Genomic DNA, 26,309 nt, shown 5'->3' on the forward strand with positions numbered 1-26,309 from the left:
AATAGGATTAATCCAATAAACTATGGCTGGCGTATTGTACAAATGCAGCCATGATGCTGCAGCCTTTTTTACACACACAAAAAGTATCATGCATTAGGTCTGGATGGAATTAAAACCCTAAAGTGGAGATTTAGACAAAAAGTCAACATGATAAACCTCTGATTAATGCCTAAACAATACCATCCATTTTTAAGAACTCAGTAACTACACAGTGGTTAGCCTAAGGCTCTTGGCGAACTCAAAAAAAACACGATTGCCTGTAACATATCAAGCAAAACAGGTCTCAGTGAAGATGCAGGAACAGAATTTCCGCAAAAGTTCCCCAGTACGTTTCGCAGCCAGGATGATGAAAATGAAGATGATGAGGATGAGGATAATGATAATGATGATGACATGCATTCAGTCATGTCTGACTCTTAGTAGTTATGTGGGCTAGGTCTTGCCACATCTTCTGATTTTGCACCACTTATGTGGCAGCCATGATGTGGATAGGTACATGGTTAAACTATGAACCAAGTGCCATTTTTCATAACTGAAGGTTGTAAGAATTATTTGGTGGCAATTGCCTTTCAACTTGTTCATAAATAGCTTGAAACTGGCAGCAAGCAGTGAAGGAGCCACATTAACTGGCAACTCAAATTATTCTGGGGAAGCTATCAGGGGGACAAGAAAGGGTATGAAACAAGAGAAAGTGGCAAGCAAATATCAAGAAATCCCCTCCCCCCCAAAAGCCATACATTTATGCACACATTGGTAGGATTGAAGTTCTGACATGTTTAATTATCTTAGGAACATGATCTATAGGAAAATTAAAATACTTGTCTGTATGATCTTTATGAAAACAGTGAATAACATGCTAGAAATAAGCTGTTTAAAAAACTGCCAGTATTCTATGGTGTCTTATCGTAGCATTTCTTAACTTTAGCAACTTGTATGAACTTCAACTCTCAGAATTACCCAGCCAGCAACGTAGGACTCTTTACAAAAAAAAAGGTATCTTGTTTGGGTCTCTTAATTAAAAAAAGATGAGAAGAGGGATGATAGCAACATGATAAATATTTATAAAATAAGACCCAAACGAAAGTTCAGAGGAAAAGGTTATTTGTTTCCTCACATCTGCCACCCCCTTTTCTTAAAAAGAATTTTTGCTTTAATCTTCAATTCCCACTAGTAACCAAGGATAAGTATGTGCAATCGCATCTGTTCTTTCTTTGCTATTCTTTTCCCCTCTCTCCACTCCCTTCAATATCTTCCTTGGTGTTTACTTTAGATTATGAACTTTTTGCAAGCAGAGTTGTAAAACACTGATAATCAATTTGTTTTTTTTAAAGGGTCATAGGATTTTAATGTCTTTGTAGCAAAACTGACATAGCTACTACCCCCTTTGGAAAACATTAGGCATATAAATGTTATGTTGTTTAGAACAAGAGTCTCCAACCTTGGCCACTTGAAAACTTGTGGACTTCAACTCCCAGAATTCCAAAACCAGCTCTGGGCTTCTGGGAGTTGAATTCTGGGAATTCTGGGAATTGAAGTCCACAAGTCTTCAACTGAAGACTCCTGGTTTAGAAGATATATTGTCACGGTGGTTTGCTACGCACAATGACATCACAATGATTATGATGGCATTTCTCCCAGTGCCCTGTGGGATGGCCCCATGTGTTTGAATTTTGATATCAATAAACTATATTTTTATTCTCCTTACGGTTTTTTTTTTTAATTCTTTAGATTCATTCCCCAGGCATTTGGATTAGCCTGTCTAATATAGGCTGCCAACTCATTCATTGGAACGCTCCTCCCTTTATTCTTCTGACATTAGGAAATTACCACTCTTTCTTACTCCCCCCCTTCTCAATAGATTTAAAGCCTGACTTTAATTATCAGATCTTTTCTAAAACTATGGATTCCTCCTCCTCTTCTTTCATTCAAGTATAAGCACGCAAGTTGGTAATATGGATATATATGCTTGCATACAATCATAAAATTGGCTTGGTAAGAATACTGAAGTCTCATAGTAGTAAAGATAAAGGTTCCCCTCACACATATGCGCTAGTTGTTCACAACTCTGGGGTGTGGTGCTCATCTCTGTTTCAAAGCCAAAGAGCCAGCGCTGTCCGAAGATGTCTCCAGGGTCATGTGCCTGGAATGACTAAACACCGAATGCACGTGGAACACTGTTACCTTCCCACCAGAGGTGGTTCCTATTTTTCTACTTGCATTTTTACATGCTTTCGAACTGCTAGATTGGCAGGAGCTGGGACAAGTAATAGGAGCTCACTCTGTTACGCGGCGCTAGGGCTTCGAACCACTGAACTACTGACATTTCTGATCGACAAGCTCAGAATCTTAGCCACCGAGCCACTTTAGCGAGTCTCATACTAGCTAAAGCTAATTGAGAGTTTGGGAAATTTTAAAAAAATGTGTTTCTTATCTGCAACATTTATTCTTATAATATCCTGTCCATTGGGAAGGGATTATCGATTTCTCACCAAGTTTGAGAAATTCTGCTCCATCTCTGAGAAATCAAATCAAATCAATCGCAGGAATCAGTTGGAAGACCATTAGAATATCGCCAGCTGAAAATGTTGGTTTAGAATTTCAGTCAGCTAAAAGAAAGAGCTGCATATAAAGCTCTCTGAAAAATCTATGAAAGCCATTAAATTTCACCCAACAAAAGCTGTCACAGCTAAATTGCTTTGGATCTCAAGAAGACTGAGCAACCTTATACTCATCTACATGGCAATAAATTCACATAAATTTTAATAGACTATAGGGCTGCCATGTAAATTTGCCATAGAGTATCATCATAGTCAAAAGCAGGAGACTCATAATATTGTTTATCTTTCCTAGAGAGGTAGTTTATTTTACTACTTTCTGGTGGGCCTCTTATGGAAATTATCTGAGAGCTCCCTTAGGTATTACAGAAGGAGGGCAGTGGTAATTCCCTCAGTGGAAATAAAATTAATTAAAAAGTCTCCGTAACATGCTTTAATAGTGTCAGGGGCTGGCTGTGTATACAGTGGTCAATGCTGGCAAATCTCTGGTTCTCATTCTGCATTGCTTATTTTTTTAAGCAATATATAAATAAATATATGCCTACAGCCCATCTCTACTACTAATTAAAATAATAATAGTAGCAACACCATTAACACCATCAACAACAACAACAGCTGCCTATCCCAAGTGCTAGGGAAGGACTCAACAGGTAGACAAAAATGCCAAATCCAGTGTAAACATCTGGCTGTGTGATCATCCATAATAATACCAGCACTATTTTTGTAGAGAAAGCTTGACTTGCTTACTTGAACCATTGGAGACTCTGTTTTTTAACCAGACAATATATAGGTGTAGCACAGGGTAGGGGTAGGTTGCGGCCAGCATTACTGCTGGTTCGGTGCGTGCACAATTTCGGTGCACAGCTGACCATTAATAGATCTGAGCATGCACAAAACGTTAAAAAATGGGGAAAAATTAACTGTGCAATTAAAATAGTTCTGTGCATGCACAGAACTGAAAAACAAGATGGCGTCTCCGCTGCCACCTGGGGAACCGGTTCAGGGCGTGGCAGGCCTGGGTTGCTGCTGGTTCCAGCAACTCAGGCCTCCAAACCACTACTGGTTTGGCGAACCAATCCGAACCGGTAGGAACCTATCACTGGCACAGGGGTGTCAAACTGAAGGCCCGGGGGTCCAGAACCGGCCTGCAGGGTGGTGCCTCTGCCAGTGGAAATGGAGCTCAGGAGAGCTACATGTGGCCCTTTTCGCTGGCAGAGGGTTGCAGGAGGCCACTGCAGCCGAAAACAGAGCTCGGGAGCCTGTTTTTGCTGGCAAAGTGCTTGGGCCGCCCCAGGTGCCTCCGACACGAATGACGTTGAACTGGTTGTGCCTAGCCTGGCCACACCTATCCCGGCTGCCCAAGGTTAAACACAGCCCTGATGCACCCCTCAATGAAATAGAATTTGACACCCCTGGTGTAGCACATTCTATCTATCTAGAGAAGGGATGTCTTATTTATGTCCACCTTGTAGATTACCTGGGGACACTGAGAGCACTGTTGGAAACAGGAGACTGGGCTCATCTATGTAGTTGTTTGCTAAGCTGGACACAAATCGGCAACCAGCTCTATTAACAGAAGCCCTGTGGATTAAGTACTGATTTACTCAGAGGCCCTGGGCAGTGTGCTCATACGCAGTCCTTCTCTGACTGACCTCATCCTCGGCAATTAAACCAGAGGGAATTCCAGCCACTGCAATGTTTTTACTTAAAGATTAGCAAATGATGGCAGGATTCAGCCCAGCAAAATCCTCACAGAAACCTTTTCTTCCTAAAACAGCACTGTAGCCGGAATCATCACAACTGACGTAAGTCGAAAAACCCAGCAAGCAAGGTAGCCCTAAAGTAGCTTTACAGCAGATAGTGGCCCTGTAACTGGATCTCCCTGCCCGCCAGGGTTTGAATCCACAATCCGAAGTAAAATCATCTGTGTGCAGTTGGAATTGGGAGGCAGGCAGTAGGGCTCATCTCCCAAGCCAGCTGGCACAAGCTGGACTCTCGAACAGGCTGCCAGCTGTGCAGAGGGTACCCCACCCAAGCTGCCCGTTTTTCTTCCTCCTCCTCCTCCTCTTCATTCCTGAGGGCTTGGGTTGACAGGTACAAGCCTCAGCAGCTCCCTCTTACACACCCGCTCTTAAGAGACTGAGGACAACACTGGGTTCAGGCCATTTCTATAGCAGGAAGTCAGGATTTCCTCCCGAATCAGCAAGGAGAGGCTAAGGGAGGGGAGCGCCTGGGAGAAAGGCACCAGCGGTGCTGAGGGCAAGGGCTTGCTTACTTCAGAAGGTTTAGTAAATTGTTTCGCTTTCCCTGATGGGACTATTTTGGGTCAGGCTTGTACTTGCAGCCTTTGGTCCAAGGCCTTGCCTGGAAAATGGGTAGGAAGCTTCCGGCCCTTGAATTCAGTCTTGCTCACAAATCCAGCTATCACACGGCTGCCTGCTTTATTGTTAATCTCAAAGGTTTCACAGAAGGGCCATGTAAATCCTTTACTTGGTTCCCAGCTGCAGATTGAAGTGTTTGCCGTCAATCAATCAGAATACAGCGGGAAGGGACCTTGGAGGTCTTCTAGTCCGGCCCCCTGCTCAAGCAGGAGAGCAAATATACGGTTTCACATAAGTGCTGTCCAGTCTTTTCTTAAAAATCGAGCAATTACTTTTGCTGGCCTTCAAAAGACTGATGGTTCATCAGTCCAAGAAAGGAAAATGTAATCCTAACCTCACGGTTGGATAAATCCAAACACACACACACACACACACTTTTCTTTTGCCTTTTAATTCAAGATTTACAGTTTCGATTAGCAAGGAGCCCATTTAATTTACCCAAGGAAGACATGAAGGGAGGTCAGTCATTATTTCTTCGTCCTTGAGTGCTTGGTGCAATCTCCATCTTCAGCCAGAGTCTAAAATGCAAGCGAGTTTTCTGGTCTTATTTTGGGACTTTATGTTTCTTTCCTGACATTCTCTCTTTGCCTTGCAACGGTCACTCCGATAAAGGCTTCTGGAGAAAATGAATGCCGCCCATATGCCATTTTGGCCCTGTTGAAGATTTTATCCAAGAAAATCACTGTGCTGCATTAGCCGGAGTGCAACTCCTGGAGAAAGCCTCTCTGTTGTGTATAAGGCCGGTGGAATCCTATCCTGAGCAGGAACCCCAAACCTGCAATGTAGGCTTGGTTTTGATTGAGGAGAATCCCTGTTCCGAAATAAGAGACAATGCCACAAAGCCTGCAATCCTTTGTGGTGAGTCCTCCTTAGCCCCAGCTATTTGTCAGAAATGCAAGCTGATTAATTTAAGACTGGCAACTTTTCAACTCTCCAGTGCTTGTAGCAGCAGTTTGACAAGCAAGTGATACTGGTTATCTACATGCTGTGAGCCTTATTGTTTTCTGAACCTCAAGCTGTTGTTAAAAAGCACAAGGCAATGCCAGGCCAGCATTTTGTTTCTTTCTGGTCAGTTGGCAAACCTAAATATAACATGCCTGAAATTTGTATTCCAGGAATTCTCTCTCTCCTTTCATCTCCCACTCCCCAACAACATAGATCACTTCTTTAGAAGATCTATTTGTTTATTTCAAAATATTTATAAGCTGCTTTCAACAACAGGATCCACAAAACAACAGAGAGAAAGGATTCAGATGTTGATACAGCCATGGATATGACTCAAAACATTTGTGCGTTATGCGTAAATAATAACGCTCGGTCCGAATGAAAACAAAGACCCCCCTACTTCAATTGGCAAACAGTATTGCTGTAAAGATATCGAGTTTCCTTCAAAAAAAACCCCCAAAATAAATAAAGAAAGAACGTATGAGGTTCACAGGGGACTACGGCCCCATGAGGGGTTCTTGGTATGCTGAGGCCTTCAGTCATGTTTGAATGATCTGCGCTGGAGTCTGTGCAGAAGCCTAACATTTCCAAGAGCTGCGCAGTGTCCCTAAAGCAAGAGATTAAGATACACATCAGGACTCCCCCCCACCCCACAAAAAAATTCTCAGCCTCTATTCATTGCTAAAACATCCTTGTTTCTCTAAGGCAGGGTTTCTCAACCTTGGCGACTTTAAGTCCTGTGGACTTCAACTCCCAGAAGTTGAAGTCCACAGGACTTAAAAGTCGCCAAGTTTGAGAAACAGTGCTCTAAGGTCTCTGGCTGTTTTTTGGATTTGGTTTTGCTCTCTGGAGTTTCCTGACTCACTCAGCCAAAGCCTTCCTTCCAAGACAGTATAGAGTTTGAAATATATATCTTGGGGAGCCGAGTTCTTCCTCTGCTGCAGAAACGGATGTGCGGCCTTCCACCTCCCCATACTTGGCAGCTCTCCTCAAGCACAAAGCCCTCTCCAAAGCCCATCCCCCCCCACCAACCCAGGGCCTCACGCCAAGGCCAGGACGACTTCCTTTTTCTGCTCCAACTTCATATATACGAAGGACAAATAGGTACTAAAGCCCCACAGAAGTTGGGGAGGAGGGGGGAAAGTGTCGACCCCAACGTATGTAAGCTTATCTACAGCTTCTTTTGGCTCAATGGCTAAGACGCTGAGCTTGTCGATCAGAAAGGACGGCAGTTTGGCGGTTCGAAGCCCTAGCGCCGCGTAACGGAGTGAGCTCCTGTTACTTGTCCCAGCATCTGCCAACCTAGCAGTTCGAAAGCATGTAAAAAAGCAAGTAGAAAAAAGCATTTAGTCATGCTGGCCACATGACCACGGAGACATCTTCAGACAGCACTGGCTCTTCGGCATTGAAACGGAGCACTGCCCCCTAGAGGAGGGAACAACTAGCACGCATGTGCGAGGGGAACCTTTACTTTTACCTTTACCTCTTCTTTAGCAGTTAGTAGCAGCAGCATACTCTCAGCTACATACAATGGTGAGTCTTTTACCCATTTCAATGAAGTGTTCGCTCTTCATCTATTTATCTGCATTTGTAACCCTTCAAAATGCCCCTCCAAACTCTTGCCAGGACACTGCAATCTAGATCAAACTGCAGGGTTCTCTCTTCTTTCCTGCACTTTGTTTTATTATTTATTTATTTGTTGTGGTTTTGAGTCAGTTCTTGACTTTGGCAACTGCCTGGACAAGTCCCTGCTTTTTGGGGGGTGGGGGGGTGGGGGCAAGATTTCAGAAGTGGTTTGCCATTTCTTTCTTCTTAGGGCTGAGCGAGGGGGACTGGCCCTAGGTTGCTAGCTGGCTTTGTGTCCAAGGCAGGACTAGAACTCACAATTTCTCAATTTTTAGCCTGGTGCCTCAACTACTAAATCAGGCTGGCTCTGGCTTAATTTTAATAATGCCCATTCAATTCCGCAAAGAGCTCTGAGAATATACGCCTTGTATTCTTATGTGCCACTGTTTTTTTGAAGCAGTAAAACTGAATCCTAGGGAGCAATCTCCCCAGTTACAAAACGACCGAGATGAAACCCACCCATCCAGAATGGAAGGACGGGGCATAATGTCTCAAATAAAAGACAAATTAAAGCATTGCGAAATGTCATAAGCCATCCCCCAAAGCAACGCATAAAAAGGTCAAATAAATCATCATCCAGCTCACTGAATAATCCCCTCAAGGGCCTGTGCATCAGAGTGCAGCAATACGAAGGTGGAAATTCAGCCATAAATGGAAGCAGAATTTATATGCAAACCGCAGATGCCCAAATCTCAGCCCTCGGAACCCCTCGGTCCTGCAGGCCAACAGCTGCACCTTCAGGTTTTCTTCCCTCCAGCCTGACATTCCTTAAATCTCTCTTTTTTAGAATCCTCTTACATGCTTGAGCCACACGACACACTAAAATCACAGGGTACTTTGTTAGCTTAGATCAGCGCCTCATGTTCCACACACCATAGTTTGTAAATTATGGCTAAGCATGCCACGCATTGTTGAAGAAAACGTGGTGAAATCAATAGCAGTTTAGCAATAGCAATAGCAGTTAGACTTATATACCGCTTCATAGGACTTTCATCCCTCTCTAAGCGGTTTACAGAGTCAGCATATCGCCCCCACAATCTGGGTCCTCATTTTACCCACCTCGGAAGGATGGAAGGCTGAGTCAACCTTGAGCCGGTGAGATTTGAACCACTGAACTGCTGATAGCAGTCAGCTGAAGTGGCCTGCAGTACTGTACTCTAGCCACTGCGCCACCTCGGCGCAGTTTAATTTATTGCATAAGCCAGGTTATAGTTGCAGTTCCTTGCAGGGCAACTGTTACATCCCTTTGCATCTCCAGGAAAAGAAGTCTCTGCAAGGCCAGACTTTTTCCCTTCCTTCTGGTGCACTTCATGGTCTGGGGGTGGATACAACCATGGCCTTTCCAGTTTCATAGACAGAACACGCCATCTTGCAGCCAAAAGAAACCCCACTGCGGGTTATTAGTAGCATTGGACACTGAGTGGACCCTAATTGATGTAGAAAAATTAAGGCGGGTCAGAACAGATCAGGGCTTGGACAGAGCTACCAGAGGCATCTGGCAAAATCCTGGAAGCCGAGGGATACAGAAAAATAAATTCCTTGCCGCCTTCTATCGGTCGGGTCTACTTGGATGGGGGACCACGAGGAAATCTCAGGAAATATCAGTAGGCTAGACTGGAAAGTTGAAAAGAATGCTCCATGGACGCGCCCATGACTGCGAGCCCGACCCGAAGATTCAGAGGCTGCCGCGATGCCTCCCGCGCGAAGCTTCAACGGACCTTTACGCAAGAGGAGAGCCCGGGAAAGCGAGCTCGGGAGCAGCAGAAGAAGCTGCCTGGCGCCCTTCAGCCAAAGCGGCGCGATCACGGGGCAATAGCGCGCTCTTCTGGACACTCTGAACGGGACAAAAAACCCGGCGGAGCCTGCCACTTCGGATAATTACTTACTCCTTCTCCGTCGTCGTCATCATCATCATCATCATCATCATCATCATCATCATCATCATCATCATCATCATCATCATCGGATATAACAATTCCTTCCCTTCCCCCCTCCAGGAGAAACGATTGTGGGATTTTATGATTCAGCTTCTGGATATTAATGCACTATTGTTTATTTGTCTATCCCTTTCCCCCACAGCGCTTATATAAGGTGGAGTAGAGGAAGGAAGCCCCCGAGAAAGTACACTGTTGAGTGAAGATTTGATCCAGGCTTCCTTGTTGACATTGCTCAGCCCTCCCCCGCGAAGACGTTGGCAATCTCTGCCTGCATGACCAGGTCTCTGCCCCCAGAAAAAGTCTCCTTCTCCTTGTAGGCACGGTGTATGGTACAGGGGAGAGGGGGTCGTTCAGAAAGGGGAAAGGGGACAAACTTCCTTCTCCCAATCCGATTTGCTAAGTTGCAGCCTCCTTGAAAAAAAGAAAAATGCGCAAATATGATTTGCTTCATGGCTGTCGTGGAACTTTATTTATGTATTTAATTTCTCCACCCTGTACTAGAGATTTTGCCCCAATGTTTTCCAAAATCAGGAGCCTAATTTCTATGTTATGATCCCTCTGTGGGCTTTGTATTATTTGTCATGACTTGGTCAAAATAATAAATAGATCAACTGATCAATCAAAAGAAAGCAGTTTTCATGGATGATTTTTCCTCTCACAGTAAATATAAACAATTACTTAATCTTTCCCTATTTTTGAAAATTCCCTTGGAAAAGACTTTTGAAGCTTAGATTGAAATAGCCCATAATATCATCTTGGGGAGTACATTATATGTGCTTTTGGACAAAGGAATCGAGGCAAAAGAGCAGTCAACGCTTAGATGAGCCTTGAAACAATGAGATGACTTGGAACTTCTGGATCTCTCTCAACATTTCTTGGGCAAGGTTTTATTTCTTTATTTCATTTGCTGCCCATCTTGTAGCAAATGACTTTCATAGCAAAGGATTACAGATTTCACAGGTGAGATTTGCCGGCCCCAACCCTGCCCAGCCCAGCCCAGTGTTGTTAGCAACGCAATCTGGCAATCTTGGGAGAGTCGGCAACTTCGACAAAATGCAGCGACTTGGCCTAGTGGAGTGGGACAAGCCTTTGTTCCTCTTTCTGCTCCTCATTGCCTGGACGAAAGGTAAGGCCTTGCTTGTACTTTTGAACTGTGGGGGTTCTTTGTGCTCTCTGAGTTTGGTTGCTTTGTTGCAGATGTTTCCTTTACCCAACTAGGTAGCATCATCAGTGCTAGACATCACTAGCACTGATGAAGTTACCTAGTTTGGTCATGAAACATCTGCAGCAAAGCAATCGAGGTTAGAGAGCATTGAGGATCCCAAAGTGCTACCCTGGACTACGAATATTCTTTTTGCTCATCTTTGGAACTGTGGCTGAGGGACCATTAGGTGAGGAGTGGAGAGGCTTTTAAGAGCCGATGTGCCACAGTGGTTAGGGTGCAGAACTGCAGGCCAGTTCAGCTGACTGTTATCTGCAGTTCAGCTGTTCTAATCTCACCGGCTCAAGGTTGACTCAGCCTTCCATCCTTCCGAGGTGGGTAAAATGAGGACCCGGATTGTGGCGATATGTTGACTCTGTAAACTGCTTAGAGAGGGCTGAAAGCCCTATTAAGCAGTATATATGTCTAACTCTATTACTATTGCTATTTTCTGAACTGAACTACCCTCCCCAAATTGCTGTTTGGCTTGTGAGAGATGCTTCCAATCTACATGGGCCCTCAACCTTGTAAGAAAAGATAAAATGGACCACGACTCATAGGTAGATAAGCACTTCCGTAGAATACTTCCCCCAGATCTCTTGAAGCATGTGATTTTACACAGTGGCTTCTGATTGCACAAATACTATGCCTAACTATAGGGCACACGAGCTGTACAGTTCCTTGAATGAATTTGAGGGGGCTCTAGGAAATGCCTCCCCCCCCATCTAGAGTTGAATGTTGAATGTTGAATGTTTATTTCATTTATATGCTGCCCTTTTCCCCCGAAGGGGGACTCAGGGCGGCTCACAACTCAAACCAGGGAAGTGGGGATACAGACAAATTAAGAACAACACAAAAACAATACATGATTTAAAAACGCACAACAATCATTCCATTCGAGACGGGGGCAACGGTTCTTTAGCCCCAGGCCTGTCGGAACAGCCAGGTTTTAAGGGCTTTGCGGAAGGCCTGGAGGGTGGTGAGGGTGCGAATCTCCACGGGGAGTTCGTTCCAGCGTATCCGGAGACCAATAGGCAGCCAGTGCAGCTCGCGGAGGATAGGTGTTACGTGGGTGAACCGAGGTGCACCCACGATCGCTCGCGCGGCTGCATTCTGGACTAGCTAGAGGTTGTATTCAGCAGGTTCTGATCAGTTCTGGAGAACCAGTAGCGGAAATTTTGAGTAGTTTGGAGAACTGGTAAATACCACCTCTGGCTGGCCCCGCCCCCATCTATTCTCTGCCTCCGGAGTCCCAGCTGATCAGGAGGAAATGGGGATTTTTCAGTAACCTTCCCCTGCCATGCCCACCAAGCCACTTTTACTACTATTACTTTAGTAAAACATTTTGAATCCCACCACTGCCTCCGTTATGGGAATCTGTGGGCCTCCTGGCAAAGTGCAGCACTTGCTTCATCATATCAAGACTGTCCCTCTAATCGTGACCCGTCAAAACCGCGGTCCACAAAAGCGCGCTCGACGAAAACGCGTACGTGACGTCATCACAGCGCGATGAAAAAAATTAAAAATTGAAATAAAAATAAAATTAAAGCAAGCCGATTAACATAAAGGTAAGGGTTAGGGTTAGGGTTAGGGTTAGGGTTAGGGTTAGGGTTAGGGTTAGGGTTAGGTTAAGGGTTAGGTTTAGGTTTAGAGCGTTAGGGTTACATTTAGCGTTAGGTTAAGGGTTAGGTTTAGGGTTAGGTTTAGGGTTAGGTTAAGGGTTAGGGTTAGGGTTAGGGTTAGGGTTAGGGTTAGGGTTAGGTTTGGGGGGGTTAGGGTAAGGTTTTCGCTTTAATTTTACATTTATCGATCACAGCGCGATGTTTTCGTCGCGCTGTGATGACGTCACGTACGCACTTTCGTCGAGCGCGCTTTTGTCTACCGCGGTTTTGTGGTGGAACCCCTCTTATTAGGGTGTTGGTGTTAATTACACCTGCAGGGATCTTTCAAAGCTCCCTTGCCAAACAGCAAGTGTCCCGATCGGGCTAGCTCCAGTGCAGCCTCCCTTCATCTGCAGTGAGGCTCAAAGATTGAAGCCAGGTCTGCAGGGCTGATCAGGACCAAATGGCTTCCATTCCCCTTGCTGGGTCTTAAGGGAGGAAAACAAAAACAAAGCAGATCTTGACCTAGGCAGAGCTTGCTTGTTTGGTTTCTTTGTTTGTGTTTGTTTTTCAAGGTGTTGCCTGGAGGGTGCGTGCACGCTGTTTGTGTGTGTGTGTGTGTGCGCGCACGCGTAAGGGTGGGGAAGGGAAGCTGTTTTTCTTGCTCTGCTCTTCCTATATGATAGGTCTGCCGTTTAACAGGCAGATCCTCTATTTGGCTCTGCCCTCAAGCCCAGACTAATATTAGGGGGCTCCACTCCTTTGCCCCCCCAACCACCCAGGCTTAATTCCTTGATTTGGAGGACTCTACCTCCCCTCCCCATCTTTTTTTTCATTTGGAAGAGTTGGCAGTCCTGGGTCTTAACATAAAGCACTCTCCCTGTTCCTCAAAGGGGGTTTCCTGGATGCCTTGTGACAATGGGGCAGAGCATCTGATTTTTTCCTGCCCTGATTTGCAGAGGAAATTAGTGCAATGTTGGTGCTCTTGATTAGATTCTCAGAGGAGGAGAGAACTGGTTGCAAAGATGATCCGACAGAAGCTGGAGCAACCTTTTCCACCCTTCCTTAAGAAGGGGTGAATCCAGATGGAGCGTTATCAATCAAAACAATTGATTTGTAGCACCTAGTGGTGTTACAGCATCAAATTATGTGACCAGCATCGAATTATGTGGAAGAGGCAAGGCAATTACACCATAAAAATGGGTTGTAAGCAATCAGGGAGCATCTCCCTTTATTTCTCATTTAGCAGTGAATTTTCTGAGTAATATTTGCTAGTTAACTCGATTCACAGCAGGCAGAGCATAGGAAGCTTCTCTTTTCTCTTTTTATTTCCTTCCCACCTGTAGATTCAGATATCGGAGCTGAAGGTAAGGAAACCTGCTTACCCATATTTAATGGCCAGACACCAATGGCTTGAAAATAAGGTTGCTAGTGGCACTATAAGAACAGCCTTTGAAGTGTGACAGCTGTGAAAACAAAGCTGGCTGCTCTTCTTGTAGACAAACATGGATTATAGCCAAGCATATGTATGTGAGTACATGTGCCACCAGATGGGCATATAGGCACTGGGGTGCCTCAAGGCTGCCTAGGGCTATAGCTTTACAAAATATCCAGTCTTTGATTAAAACAAGATGATTGCACCCTAGGAAATTTTAGAATCCAATGATGGATGAGAGGAGGCCAAGAACAATTTTAATGAGCATGAAAACCTTTGTTCTAGAGGGGATTGTTGTGTAAGTCTACTGAAGCAAAAGCAACAGTGAATCCAGTGGCACCTTGCAACAAGCATATTAACATATGAGCTCATGTGATACTCAGTGCATCCATTTTTAAGGTGTTACAAGATTCTTTATTGTTTCTACATCTTATCCCAAATAGGTAATCACAAAAACGCAATAAAATAACAAACTAGAAATGATCCACCAGTGAACAATGACAATAAAACACCAGCCAATTGTTCTGGTAAACTCTTCTGCCTATTCTTTGAATCTAAGTTTTATCTGCTTTCTGATTTAAATTTACTTATTTCTCAATTTAATTTTGTCTTTTTCTACATGGACTCTCAGATCTCTTCTATTACAGTTTCTGGCTTTATTACCAATCAGCGGAGATATTAGCAGAGAACTATGGGTTCTGTATTCCAACAGATCTGGAGTGTGCAGGATGGAAATTTGATGTATTTGCTTAATTGTTTAAAAAGAAATAGCACAGCTTTCAAGGTAACTTAGTGCCAGATTAAACATTATAAAAACAAAACAAAAAAAGCTGCAATAGATCTAATTTATTAGATTAAAAAACACTGTCATTTCATGTTGGCAATTGAGACCTGGGAATTCAGAGTAATTAGGGGAAAAACTGGGTTTCCCCCCCCCCCTTGACTTGAAAAGAAGCAGGAAAAATCTTACCTAATTAATAATAGGCTTCTCCTCTTCTTTCCCCAGACATGGAAATTGTTTTAGAGACATATAAAATAGTGAATTGGCTGTTGAACTTGTCTTTCTTTTTCCAATTTTCCAGCTGTCCTCAATTGACCTTCTCCCTGCTATTTCGCTAGATGTAATGCTCTTTCCCTTCAGTAGTGGGACAGTTCTGAGATGTGAAGGCTCATGGGAGGAATCTTTATTCCAAGCATTTGTTCCAGAACCTTGAGACCAGGACATCAGGAACAAGAAAAGGGGGAAATCCCAATTCGGATACCATAATTGGAGCATTGCTTTATAATATGGCAGACCTGGGCTACACTTACACTCCTGCATACTCCAAAGCATTATTTGGAGACTGAATATGAAATGCTGCAGAACTGGGGCTCAAACTCTTGCCTCATTCAGCCTATAATGGTGGGCTGCTGGAAGAAAAAACAGGCTTCCAGAGGTAGTTGAACCTTACCTGATCAGTAAGCTCTTGAGGGCTTGGGTACTTTTGACCAGTCCTTTGCTCCCAGCCAGTGGTGGGTTTCAAAAATTGTTCGAACCTACTCTGTGGGTGTGGCCTCCTTTGTGGGAGTGGCTTGCCGCCCATGTGACCAGATGGGAGTGGCTTGCCACCCATGAGACCGGATATGAAGATGCCGACGACACTTGTCAGAACCACCTTAAATTACCTCACACACAGCACTGGCATGCATAAGAATATGATGTCAACTTGTTTTTTAAAAGGCATCTTTGGTTTGCGTTAAAACAACTTCAACACACGCAATGTTCTGATTGCACCACAAACGCAGTAGTCATCCTTACCTTTCACAGAGACACTGAGTTTTATAAATATGAGCATGATAGTGTAGAATAATCATATCCAAGGACCAGTGGTGGGTTTCAAAAATTTTTGGAACCTCTTCTGTAGATGTGGCCTGCTTTCTGGGTCCACTGGTGGAACCTCTTCTAACCGGTTCGGTAGATTTGACGAACCGGTTCTACCGAATAGGTGCGAACTGGTAGGAACCCACCTCTGCTCCCAGCTCACCTAAAACTGCAATTCCTGACTTGTCTGACATATTTATACAAACACTTTATAGAAATTTGATTCCAAGGAGAAGAGTGTTACTATCTTTGCCTGTTTAGCGAATTTCCCTCATGACGTACAAGTTGATATCCAAGATGGCCGTGAGAGTAAAAGCCAATTGTTCACAATGTACATAAAAGATAGCGAAATGACATGTTGTTGTTAGTCGCTGAGGTAACAAAAAAGATTCTTGTTTCACTTTTGTGCAAATCCCTTTTTCAATAGGAAATGTAGAGCTTGCCAAAATACAATACATAAAACATCCCTTTCTTATTTTCCCCTAGTACTATTAATTAATTAACTGGTTTAGAATTGCAGAAGTAGTTTGGAAAAGGAGAAGGGATGCGTAAAATCTTTTCATTAGGGAGGAAAACATTTTTCCTAACCGAGTAATAATTTTATTGGAACCAAGTAAAATCAGTACAACTCAACCTGCACATTTCAGCTCTCTAAAACAGTCCAATAGACCTTCAGGCTTTCTATATAATTTTATATCCTATCATCGACGAACAGGTTTGGGATTTTTTTTTCCATGGATCATGAATCTTTGTTAATTAAATATAATTAATTCAACTATAATTCATTTAAAACACTTTCAGGAGAGAAGGATAAAAAAAGGCTTACTGAGATTAGTATTTGTATTTGTATTTTTGTATTTGTTTATTATTTATAGGCCGCCCTTTTCCCTGAGGGGACTCAGGGCGGCTTACAATGTATAGGGAGGGGAGTACAAGACAATAAACGTAAGACAATACAAAAGTAAAAAGTATAAACACAACATTCATCATTCGGGAGGGGACGAATTACAGTCTTTATCCCCAGGCCTGACGGGATAGCCAGGTCTTAAGGGCTGTGCAGAAGATCTGGACGGTGGTGAGGGTATGAATCTCCACGGGGAGTTCGTTCCAAAGGGTCGGAGCTACTACTGAAAAGGCTCTCCTCCGTGTAGTTGCCAGTCGACACTGACTGGCAGATGGAACTCGGAGGAGGCCTAATCTGTGCGATCTAATAGGTCGCAGGGAGGTAATTGGCAGGAGGCGATCTCTCAAGTACGCAGATCCACTACCATGAAGGGCTTTATGGGTGGTAAGTAGCACCTTGAAGCGCACCCGGAGATCAACAGGTAGCCAGCGCAGCTCGCGGAGGATAGGTGTTATGTGGGCGAACCGAGGTGCACCCACGATCACTCGTGCAGCCGCATTCTGGACTAGCTGAAGTCGCCGGATGCTCTTCAAGGGCAGCCCCATGTAGAGCACGTTGCAGTATTCCAGCCTAGAGGTCACAAGGGCCCGAGTGACTGTTGTGAGAGCCTCCCGGTTCAGGTAGGGTCGCAACTGGCGCACCAGGCAAACCTGGGCAAATGCCCCCCTGGTCACAGCCGTCAGATGTTGATCGAAGGTCAGCTGTGGGTCCAGGAGGACTCCCAAGTTGCGAACCCTATCTGAGGGGTATAAAATTTGGCCCCCCAGCCTGAGTGATGGTACACTAGCCAAATTATTGGGAGGGAAACACAACAGCCACTCGGTCTTCTCCGGGTTGAGTACAAGCTTGTTAGCCCTCATCCAGTCCCTAATGGCTTCAAGACCCCGGTTCATCACGTCTACCGCTTCATTGAGTTGGCACGGGGCGGACAGATACAACTGGGTATCGTCCGCGTATTGATGGTATCTTATCCCGTGCCTCCGAATGATCTCGCCCAGCGGTTTCATGTAGATGTTAAATAGTAGGGGGGATAAGTGCATCCGGCGACTGCAGTTAGTCCAGAATGCAGCCGCGCGAGTGATAGTGGGTGCACCGCGGTTCGCCCACGTTACACCTATCCTCCGCGAGCTGCACTGGCTACCTGTTGGTCTCCGGGTGCGCTTCAGGGTACTGATGACCACCTTTAAAGCACTCCATGGTAGTGGATCTGGGTACTTGAGAGACCGCCTTCTGCTGATTACCTCCCTCCGACCGATTAGATCGCACAGACTGGGCCTCCTCCGAATCCCATCCGCCAGTCAATGTCGACTGGCGACTACACGGAGGAGAGCCTTTTCTGTTGCAGCTCCGACCCTGTGGAACGATCTCCCCATCGAGATCCGCACCCTCACCACCATCCAGACCTTTCGCGCAGCCCTCAAGACCTGGCTCTCCCATCAGGCCTGGGGATAGGTTCCCAATTTACCCGCCCGAGTGTTGACTGTTGAATGAAAGTTGTGTTTTATTATTTTTCTTTTGTTCACATTTTGTTTGTTTTTTGATATTGCACCCCCTTCCCCGTGATTGTAAGCCGCCCTGAGTCCCCTCAGGGAAAAGGGCGGCCTATAAATCTTAATAAATGACTAAATGACTAAAATAAGACCGAACCCTGCGGCACCCCATATATTAGGGGCCTAGGGGTCGATCTCTGCCCCCCAACTAACACCGACTGCGACCTGTCCGAGAGGTAGGAGGAGAACCACTGCAAAACAGTGCCTCCCACCCCCACCTCCCGCAGTTGTCGCAGAAGGATACCATGGTCGATGGTATCGAAAGCCGCCGAGAGGTCAAGCAGAACCAGGATGGAGGCATGGCCTCCATCCCTGGCTCTCCAGAGATCATCGGTCAATGCGACCAAAGCGGTTTCTGTGCTGTAACCAGGACTGAAGCCCGACTGGAAGGGGTCAAGGTAACTGGCTTCCTCCAAGGACCGTTGAAGCTGGAAGGCCACCACCTTCTCAACAACCTTCCCTACAAAGGGAAGGTTGGAGACTGGACGATAATTGTTGAGGACAGCTGGTGTAGTAGAGGGCTGTGCAAACCCATTACTCTGCAAATGTTCCTTTTTTTATAAATATTTTTTTATTTTTAAACAAACACAAACGGACAGAACAAAAAACAAAAAACATAAAACCATCTTCCATTTCAAATTATAAAAAGTGTGTCAATTAGTTACAAAATTTCTGTGCATCCCTTCCATAGTCATCACTTACAATTCATGTCAAATCACATTACTCCACGAATGTTCTTGACTATACCTCCCATCATTCTCAGCCAGCATGGCTATTGTAAATTGTTATCCAATGCATTCAGAAAGTTTGGAGAAGGAGAAGGATAAAGGCAAAGCTAGATATGTCTTTGGGTTCTCTTAAACCATTTCTGCTTACTGTCTGCATTCCAACAAATATTTGTTCCAACGTTCTCCTGTGGTGCGTTAATGTGTTCCCACACTGTTAACAAAACAGCTCTCTTAAATTGAGGGATCTCACTATGACTTTAGGAATTTAGGAGCATTTTTCTTTATATGCTCTGTTCTGAACTTATTCAGAAGGATAAAAGCAACAGGATAAAAAAATAAGGAAAACAGACAGTCCCCGAAGTGCTGCTTCAAAGGGCATTGAATGTTTTATAATTGAGGCAAGTAACAAACAAATATAACAATAGCAGAGTTGGAAGGGACCTTGGAGGTCTTCTAGTCCAACCCCCTGCTCAAGCAGGAAAACCTACTATACCATTTCATACAAATGGTTATCCAATCTCTTCTTAAAAACTTACAGTGTTGGAGCATTCACAACTTCTGGAGGCAAGTTGTTCCACTCTATTAACTGTTCTAACTGTCAGGAAATTTCTCCTTAGCTCTAGGTTGCTTCTCTCCTTGATTAGTAGCAGGAGAAAAGGGGGATATTAAAACATCCTTAGGAAACAGTCTTCCCATTGTGCCTAAGAGGACCTCCTATGCAGGGAAGGGTTGCTGCCTGTTTTACTACCAGCGCAACACGCGTGCACTGTTCAATTGTAAATTGTTCTTCGCGCATGCACAGAACAATTTACAGTGAACTGTGTAGACTCAGTCATTAAAAACTAAAATGGCCGCGGCCCAGTGGTGGTGAAAGAAATGGTTCAGGGGCGCAGCAGGCCTGGGTCACTGCTGGTTCTGCGACCCAGGCCTGAATTCTACTACGGGGCTGAAACAGGAGCAACCCACCTCTGCTCCTATGTTTCAGGGGTATTCACAGGATGTGGAAAAAATGTGGAGACTGTGATTGTGAAAAATGTGATTGAAGTTCCATTTTTATATATGTATATATATGAATTCCTTCAATCACATTTTTACACCCACCATCTTGTTTTTCCCCCAATCATACCCCATTGACATTCCTGCTTTGTTTCTTGTTTGAGGCAGAAAACATACTTACATTTTGGAAGAGAGTATGCTTTGCAGCGCTCAGCAAGTGACACCATGAAATGAATTGTAGGTTCATAACAAGACAACTGAAGAAATTTCCAGATGTGGCTGAACCAGAGTTCTTGGCAAGCCTCTCTACTGGTTTCTGCTTAGTCATCTTATTGTTCTTAAATATTGCATATGGATTTTTTTGAGTTGAAAGACAAAAAAAGAACGTGAACGTAATGTATAGGATAAAATAGCTGCTCTTTTTTAAAATTAAAAATAAATTCATTTTTATTAAAAAAATAAATATTTATAAATAAACAATTGAGGGCAAAATCAAACAAAAAACCTCCATCAAACATTAATGCTATATACAAAGAAGGCTGGATGAAGAAATAGGTACTTCGTGAATTTCAGCTGGAAGAGGATTCCAGACCAAAGTTGCTATTAGGGAGAAGCAGTCCTTAGCAGATGGTCCTTGCTACCATTAGTGGTGTCATAGGACCAACATTCTCCTGCTGTTCCTTCTCTTAGGTGTCGTGTTCAGAGACTTTCCTAGAAGAGTTATACTGGAAGACAGTGCGAAACCAAATTCAGTTGTGGCTACCTTCTCTGTCAGATGTACAAACTCAAGCTATGTGCCTAAGACAACCCTGGAGACCCTCACCCCGGCGTCCTCTTTTTTCAGCTTTCCAGTCTTATTTCCTCACGACTATGAGGTAAACAAGATAATATAGGCCAGCCCAATATATCTTAGAATGATTTTTGAGGAATAGTATTTGTATTAATGGCCAAGGAAATGCTAATTGATACGTGGCATTTTTACAAATGCCACATATAAACAATTTGGACACTTACTGCTAAGTATTCCAGCTTTCTTCACCCTATGCGCTCTGAAGTTTTCAGATTACAATTTGGAGAATCCCATTATGGGCTTATCAATGATCCAACAAATCCGAGGCCTCGTTTTTGGGGGCAACTAGAAGACGAGATTGGGAAAGGGATTGTGGCTCTGTTGCTGTGATGCAGAACAGAAGTGAGTAGTGGATTTAGTAAATAATGCCTCTTCCAATGCTGAGAAGATCTTAGGCGGGGCTTTATTTATGATGTCATCAGTGGACAATGGTAATCAGAATAAGAACTTCTTCATTTGTATTCATCCTTACTTTGGAACTCTCTATGTTCAAAATGCATGAAGTAATTCTCAATAGTACATTTTATGAATTAAGATATTTATCTATTTATTCATGGGAAGGTTCTTTTTGATAGGTGCACCGCTGGCTATGACATTTCACTGTATGGTGTTTTTTTCTTTTTTTACAATTCTTGGTTTTATATATTTTATATTCGTTCTGTAAATCACTTTGCAGTACTTGATGAAGACTGGTGTGCATATTGACAGTAATCTTGAAGAACTGGAAAAAAAATGAAATATAAGGTTAATAAAATCTTCATCATCCCAACACCACATTACTGAGTTAGCAATAAATTGTCTAAGCTCTTAAACACAGATGATGTGAAGAAATTATTGAGATCCAGGGTTGCTTTTGAAGTGGCTGGCAGTCCTTTGATGGAATTACCCTCACAGAGATGTGTAGGGGAGGAAAGAGGCTGGTGAACTCTACTCTGTTCTAATGCTTACTTAAGAATCACACCAAGGTTCTTTCTTTTGATTCCCAGGTGAGACTTAGTCCCAGTGCTGCTCTAGATGCTAGAGTGGTGAATCTGTATGTCTTAACATTCAGAGCAAGCTGTCCAAGAGAGACGACAAGAGATGCTCAACTCATTGTTCAAGTTAATGAAACAGAGAGATTAGTGTGCAATGAAGGATATACTGGCATAGGTAAGAATGCGGCAGCCTCCTTGATTAAATTAGTTTTGGCACATTCAACAAAAGATAAAAGTGCTTTAATGAAAAACAGTTTAACGTAAGATTACAGTGGAATGGGATTAGGTGGAGATTAGTCAGCAGGCAGTGGTGGGATGCGTTGAGTTTTCCATAAACATGGAGCAGATCCTGATCAGCACAAGGTAGCAAAATATTATTTTGACCAAGAATAGAAGAGAGAGTAGAGTAGTGGTAGTGGAATTGCCCAAAAGGTCTCATAATCCTGAAACGAGAGACTGTTCAACCTCAGTTTGCCCATGTTGCCAAGTTCAATTCACGTTAGTTCCCCCCCCCCACACCCATCTCTCTTATATCATAGGACGGTCGCCTATACAAGTTTCAGAAGATGTTCCACCTGGAGAAATAATCTACAGAACTGTCTTGAAGAGGCGGGGCACAGGCATGCTGTCCGTAAGTGCAGTGGTTGGGAGAAAAAAGCAGGAGTATGCTTGAGAAAAGCTCTGTGATTACAAGGAGGGACAAATTGTTCTCCTCAAATGAGAGAAGAAATTCCTCTGGATCATCTAAGATGAGGGGGTCATCTGAGAGGAGGTGGCATTTTGAAGGATGACTCTGACAGGGTGAGACTCAGTGGCTGGGATAACAAGCGGAGGGTGTTGTCTACTCTATAATCGCCACATTGTCTTCCCTTCCCACAGTTCACCGTTGAGAACTCTTCCTTATCTTTTAGCATAACTCCAGAAGGAGTATTGCAGGTACCTGCTGAAGGTTTCACTCGTGAACAAGCTGACAAGGTATGTGCTATTGTTTGCCTTGCACATACAGTACATCTGCTTAGCATCCCAGTGAAATAGTGGGAGTCCATTCAAGGCATGTTAGACTTTGGCTCTCTGTCATATCCCAAACCATCCCAAGGAAAATTGCATGTCCCAGGGAGCTTCTGTTGTCTTCGTCAGCATTTTGCCATTAGACTTTGATTTCCACATGTCTTGTTTCAGGCCTTTGGACCTTTCTCATTGCACAGTTCCTAATAATTTCAGGGAATTAGCTGTTTCAAAGGCTTCTGTGGAACTGTAGGCTTCTTCATTGAGCCTCTCGGATTCAACTAACTTTTCCTGTTTTGCCCCTGCAGACATTCCCACTAAAAATCGTGGTTAGGGATGGTGCTTCAAGACGTTGCGAAGTGCCTCTGTCTATCCACGTGAACCCTGTTTACCATAACAAAGTCAGTTTCAGGTGAGTTGGAGGAGATGGGGATAAAAACATGGTGATACTTAGATGTACATGTTGGGTTGTCAGCAAATAGGTATGGCCCAAGACATCCCATTATATCCTTTAAAGATACACATTACTACAAAATCTCTTGCAGCAAATGGCACAGAACTGGAATTATGTTAGAGAATAGTTATCACTTCAGATCCCACTTGATCCTACAGTACAATCTCAGAATCCTCTGTGATACTTACAGGTATCCTCAATTTACAAACACAAGTGATCTCCAAATTGCCACTGCTAAGCAAGACAGTTGTTAACTGAATTTTGCCCCATTTTATGATCTTTTTTGCCACATGTTAAGTGAATCACTGCCGTTGTTAAGTTAGTAACACAGTTGTTAAGTGTATATGGTTTTCCCATTGACTTGGCTTGTCAGAGGTCGCAAAAGATGGTCACATGGCACCACGACACTGCAGCTATCATAAATACATGTCGGTTGCCAAGCAACTGAAGCGTGATCACATGACCCACGGGGATGTTGCCATGGCTGTAAGCGTGAAAACTGGTCATAAATCACTTTTTTTCAATGCCGTTGTAAATTTTAAAGGTTACTAAATAAATGGTTGTAAGTCAAAGATACTGGGTACTGGAATTTGAAGATGTACTGCTCAAAATGAGGCTTTGTTGGCACCTCTAAAATTTATGTCTGCTCAATCATGCATGGCCTGAGGCAGCGCTACTTACTACTAATGGAAATCCCAGCATGTGAGGATTCATTTACTCTCCATCCATCGTACATGACTTATACCCTTCTCTGGGGAAAGAACTGGAAGGCTTGAATCAAGCTGCACACTTCTGGAACTCCTGAAATGTAATGTTTTCTAATGAGATTTTCTGGAATCCCTGCCATGTAGACCAAATTGTAGATCTAGAATGTATTGCAGAAAGGGGTTGAGGAGATTTGAGCCTCTTTCTAGGCTAGTATAACCTGGTCTAATATAAGAATAAGTTTTTTGTATCTTCTACCTCCTAGGTCTAGGTCACATAGATTGAACAGACCAGAGTACGAGCCATACTTGTAGTTCAACCAAACGCCATTAACATTAACCAAATATATTTAGAACTCTGAGGAAGACATGCAAGGGGACTGATTTAATTCAGGATACATCCCCGTCAATGTTAATATTTTTGTGCCCATGTAAACATATAACCATTTTTTTTAATTTCAAGTAGGCAGAGTAAACAGAGTAATGTGCTTGATAGATTCCTGATTCAGAAAGAGTTATTTACACCTTTGCCTTTATGATTCAGGGAATCATCAGTTGCAAGGTCAATACGGGAAAGTGTACCACCTTTGACCAAAGTCATACAGGTCGAAGCAACTGGGAAACCTGTGCTCTACCAGATCGTCTCCCCAAGCACACGCTATTTCACCATTGAACCAGGTAATTAAAGCCCCAGGTAAGCCATAGCATCCACACCATCTCAGGAAGTCTCCAGGAGCTAGCTACGCTGATTTTCAATTTTCAGCCTTCTTGCTTTCAAGAGGCTGAGAATCATTCTTCCTTCATTAAAGGGTTTCCAGGGAAGGTATGGAAAACAGTTCTGTAAAAGCAACAAAAGTAAAAACAAGTGGTAAAGACCAAGGAACTGGTGAGTTTGGTTCCTTGGACCCATTCCAGATAAGGAAAGGACAGGATTGCCCATATGTGCTCCAATGGCTGCTTCTCGCAAGGGAACCGGCAATTTTCTGTGAGTTTGAGTACCAGGAGATGAAAAGATCAACCATCTTGCTTGCAACCATGGAAGAGCTTTTAAAGGACACTAAGTTTATAATTACTTTTGGAATTTGTGTACAAGTTTCTTACAACCACAAAATTGAGCCTAAAATGTCCTTTGCTAAGCAAGACAGTTGTTGAGTTTTGCTGTATTTTATGACCTTTCTTGTCACTGTTGTTAAGCACCGCAATTGTTAGTAACATGGTTGTTAAGTGAATCTGGCTTCCCCACTGACTTGTCAGAAGGTCACAAAATATGATCACATGACCCCACAATACTGCCATAGCCATAAATTCATGCCAGTTGCCAACTGTCCAAAATTTGATCACATGGAGATGTTGCAATGGTCATAATTGTGAAAAATCATCATCAGTCATTTTTTTCAGGGCTGTTGTAATTTTGAATGGTCATTAAATGAAGTCAAAGGACTACCTGAATTAACTCTTTTAAGGCTACGGTATTAGAGATCTTTGGAATAACAGGTTTGAAGTCTTCATCAGGAAAATGTATCTTCAACTCTGAACAAAACAAATATTACCTAAAAGCTTAAGAGATTAAAGACTTTGAAATAAACAGCAAAAAGCTAAATAAGATTTTGATCTGAGAAAGTTACTGTACTGATTGATTAGGGGTCCAGATAAATTTGAAGTATTGACTTTTATTATGAGATTTTGGAATTAACTATAAAAAATAACAATTTCTTGTAGGAAACAGTTGTTTTTGTTATTGCAATTGGAAGTGAGATAAAAGATAAGTTATGATTTCAGAAACTAGACACTAGACCAGGGGTGTCAAACTCGTGGCATCACATTGTTGACACATGATGTATCATGACTTTCCCCACTTCGCTAAACCAGGGGTGGGCATGGTCCAGTGGTGAAATTCATTTTTTTTTACTACCAGTTCTGTGGGCATGGCTTAGTGGGTGTGGCAGGGAAAGGATACTGCAAAATCTCCATTCCCACCCCACCCTGGGGCCAGCCAGAGGTGGTATTTGCCGGTTCTCCAAACTACTCAACATTTCCACTACCGGTTCTCCAGAACCTGTCAGGACCTGCTGAATTTCACCCCTGGCGTGGTCAGTGTGTGACATGTCTGGCCCGCGGCCCGCAAGTTGGACACCCCTGCACTAGAGGAAGCTAAAGATTTTAAGCAGGAGACAAACTATACTGGTGTCAAATAATACTGGGACTTACAGTATGGTAAAAAATATTACAACTTCAGAAATATTAAAGGAGATCTTTGAAGAATAAGTCCATAAGTTAGTAACTAGAGTATCAACAGTGTCACTAGCAACGCCTGCTTCTATAAGTAATCTGTGTCTAAAACATGTTAATAAAGGAAAACAGATGTGATCAGAAATTTTATCTGATAAAAACAAAGTACAGCACATGGAACTACAAATGGCAGAAGAAGAGAACAATTTAGAAGAGGACAGATGATGATCCAAGAGAATGACTTGAGAAATGCTTTCTTATTGGATCTACAAGAGGCTTGCTAAAGCCTTGAAGAAATCTGTGGGATAGGATAAAGAATTGAAGAGAAATAAAATCCTACACTAATATTTGATTGAATTAAGACTGCTAGAAG

General features: G+C 43.4%; 1 protein-coding gene across 1 annotated transcript in view; it reads left to right on the plus strand.

The window, feature by feature from the left end:
• The first annotated feature begins 10,444 nt into the window (after positions 1 to 10,444).
• CDHR4 (cadherin related family member 4) overlaps positions 10,445 to 26,309 on the plus strand; it is a 36,309-nt gene continuing 20,444 nt past the window's right edge. Inside the window, exons 1-7 of the mRNA XM_087709292.1 lie at positions 10,445 to 10,570; positions 20,411 to 20,595; positions 21,557 to 21,719; positions 22,084 to 22,175; positions 22,424 to 22,519; positions 22,858 to 22,961; positions 24,252 to 24,385. Coding sequence (XP_087565418.1) covers positions 10,498 to 10,570; positions 20,411 to 20,595; positions 21,557 to 21,719; positions 22,084 to 22,175; positions 22,424 to 22,519; positions 22,858 to 22,961; positions 24,252 to 24,385 — 847 coding nt within the window. The 5' untranslated portion in view covers positions 10,445 to 10,497. The remainder of the gene's footprint in view (positions 10,571 to 20,410; positions 20,596 to 21,556; positions 21,720 to 22,083; positions 22,176 to 22,423; positions 22,520 to 22,857; positions 22,962 to 24,251; positions 24,386 to 26,309) is intronic.

Source organism: Thamnophis sirtalis, unplaced genomic scaffold, assembly GCF_051295495.1.
Source record: "Thamnophis sirtalis isolate CommonGarterSnake01/CBP01778 unplaced genomic scaffold, rThaSir2_p1.2 scaffold_3, whole genome shotgun sequence".
Classification (NCBI taxonomy): Eukaryota; Metazoa; Chordata; class Lepidosauria; order Squamata; family Natricidae; genus Thamnophis; species Thamnophis sirtalis.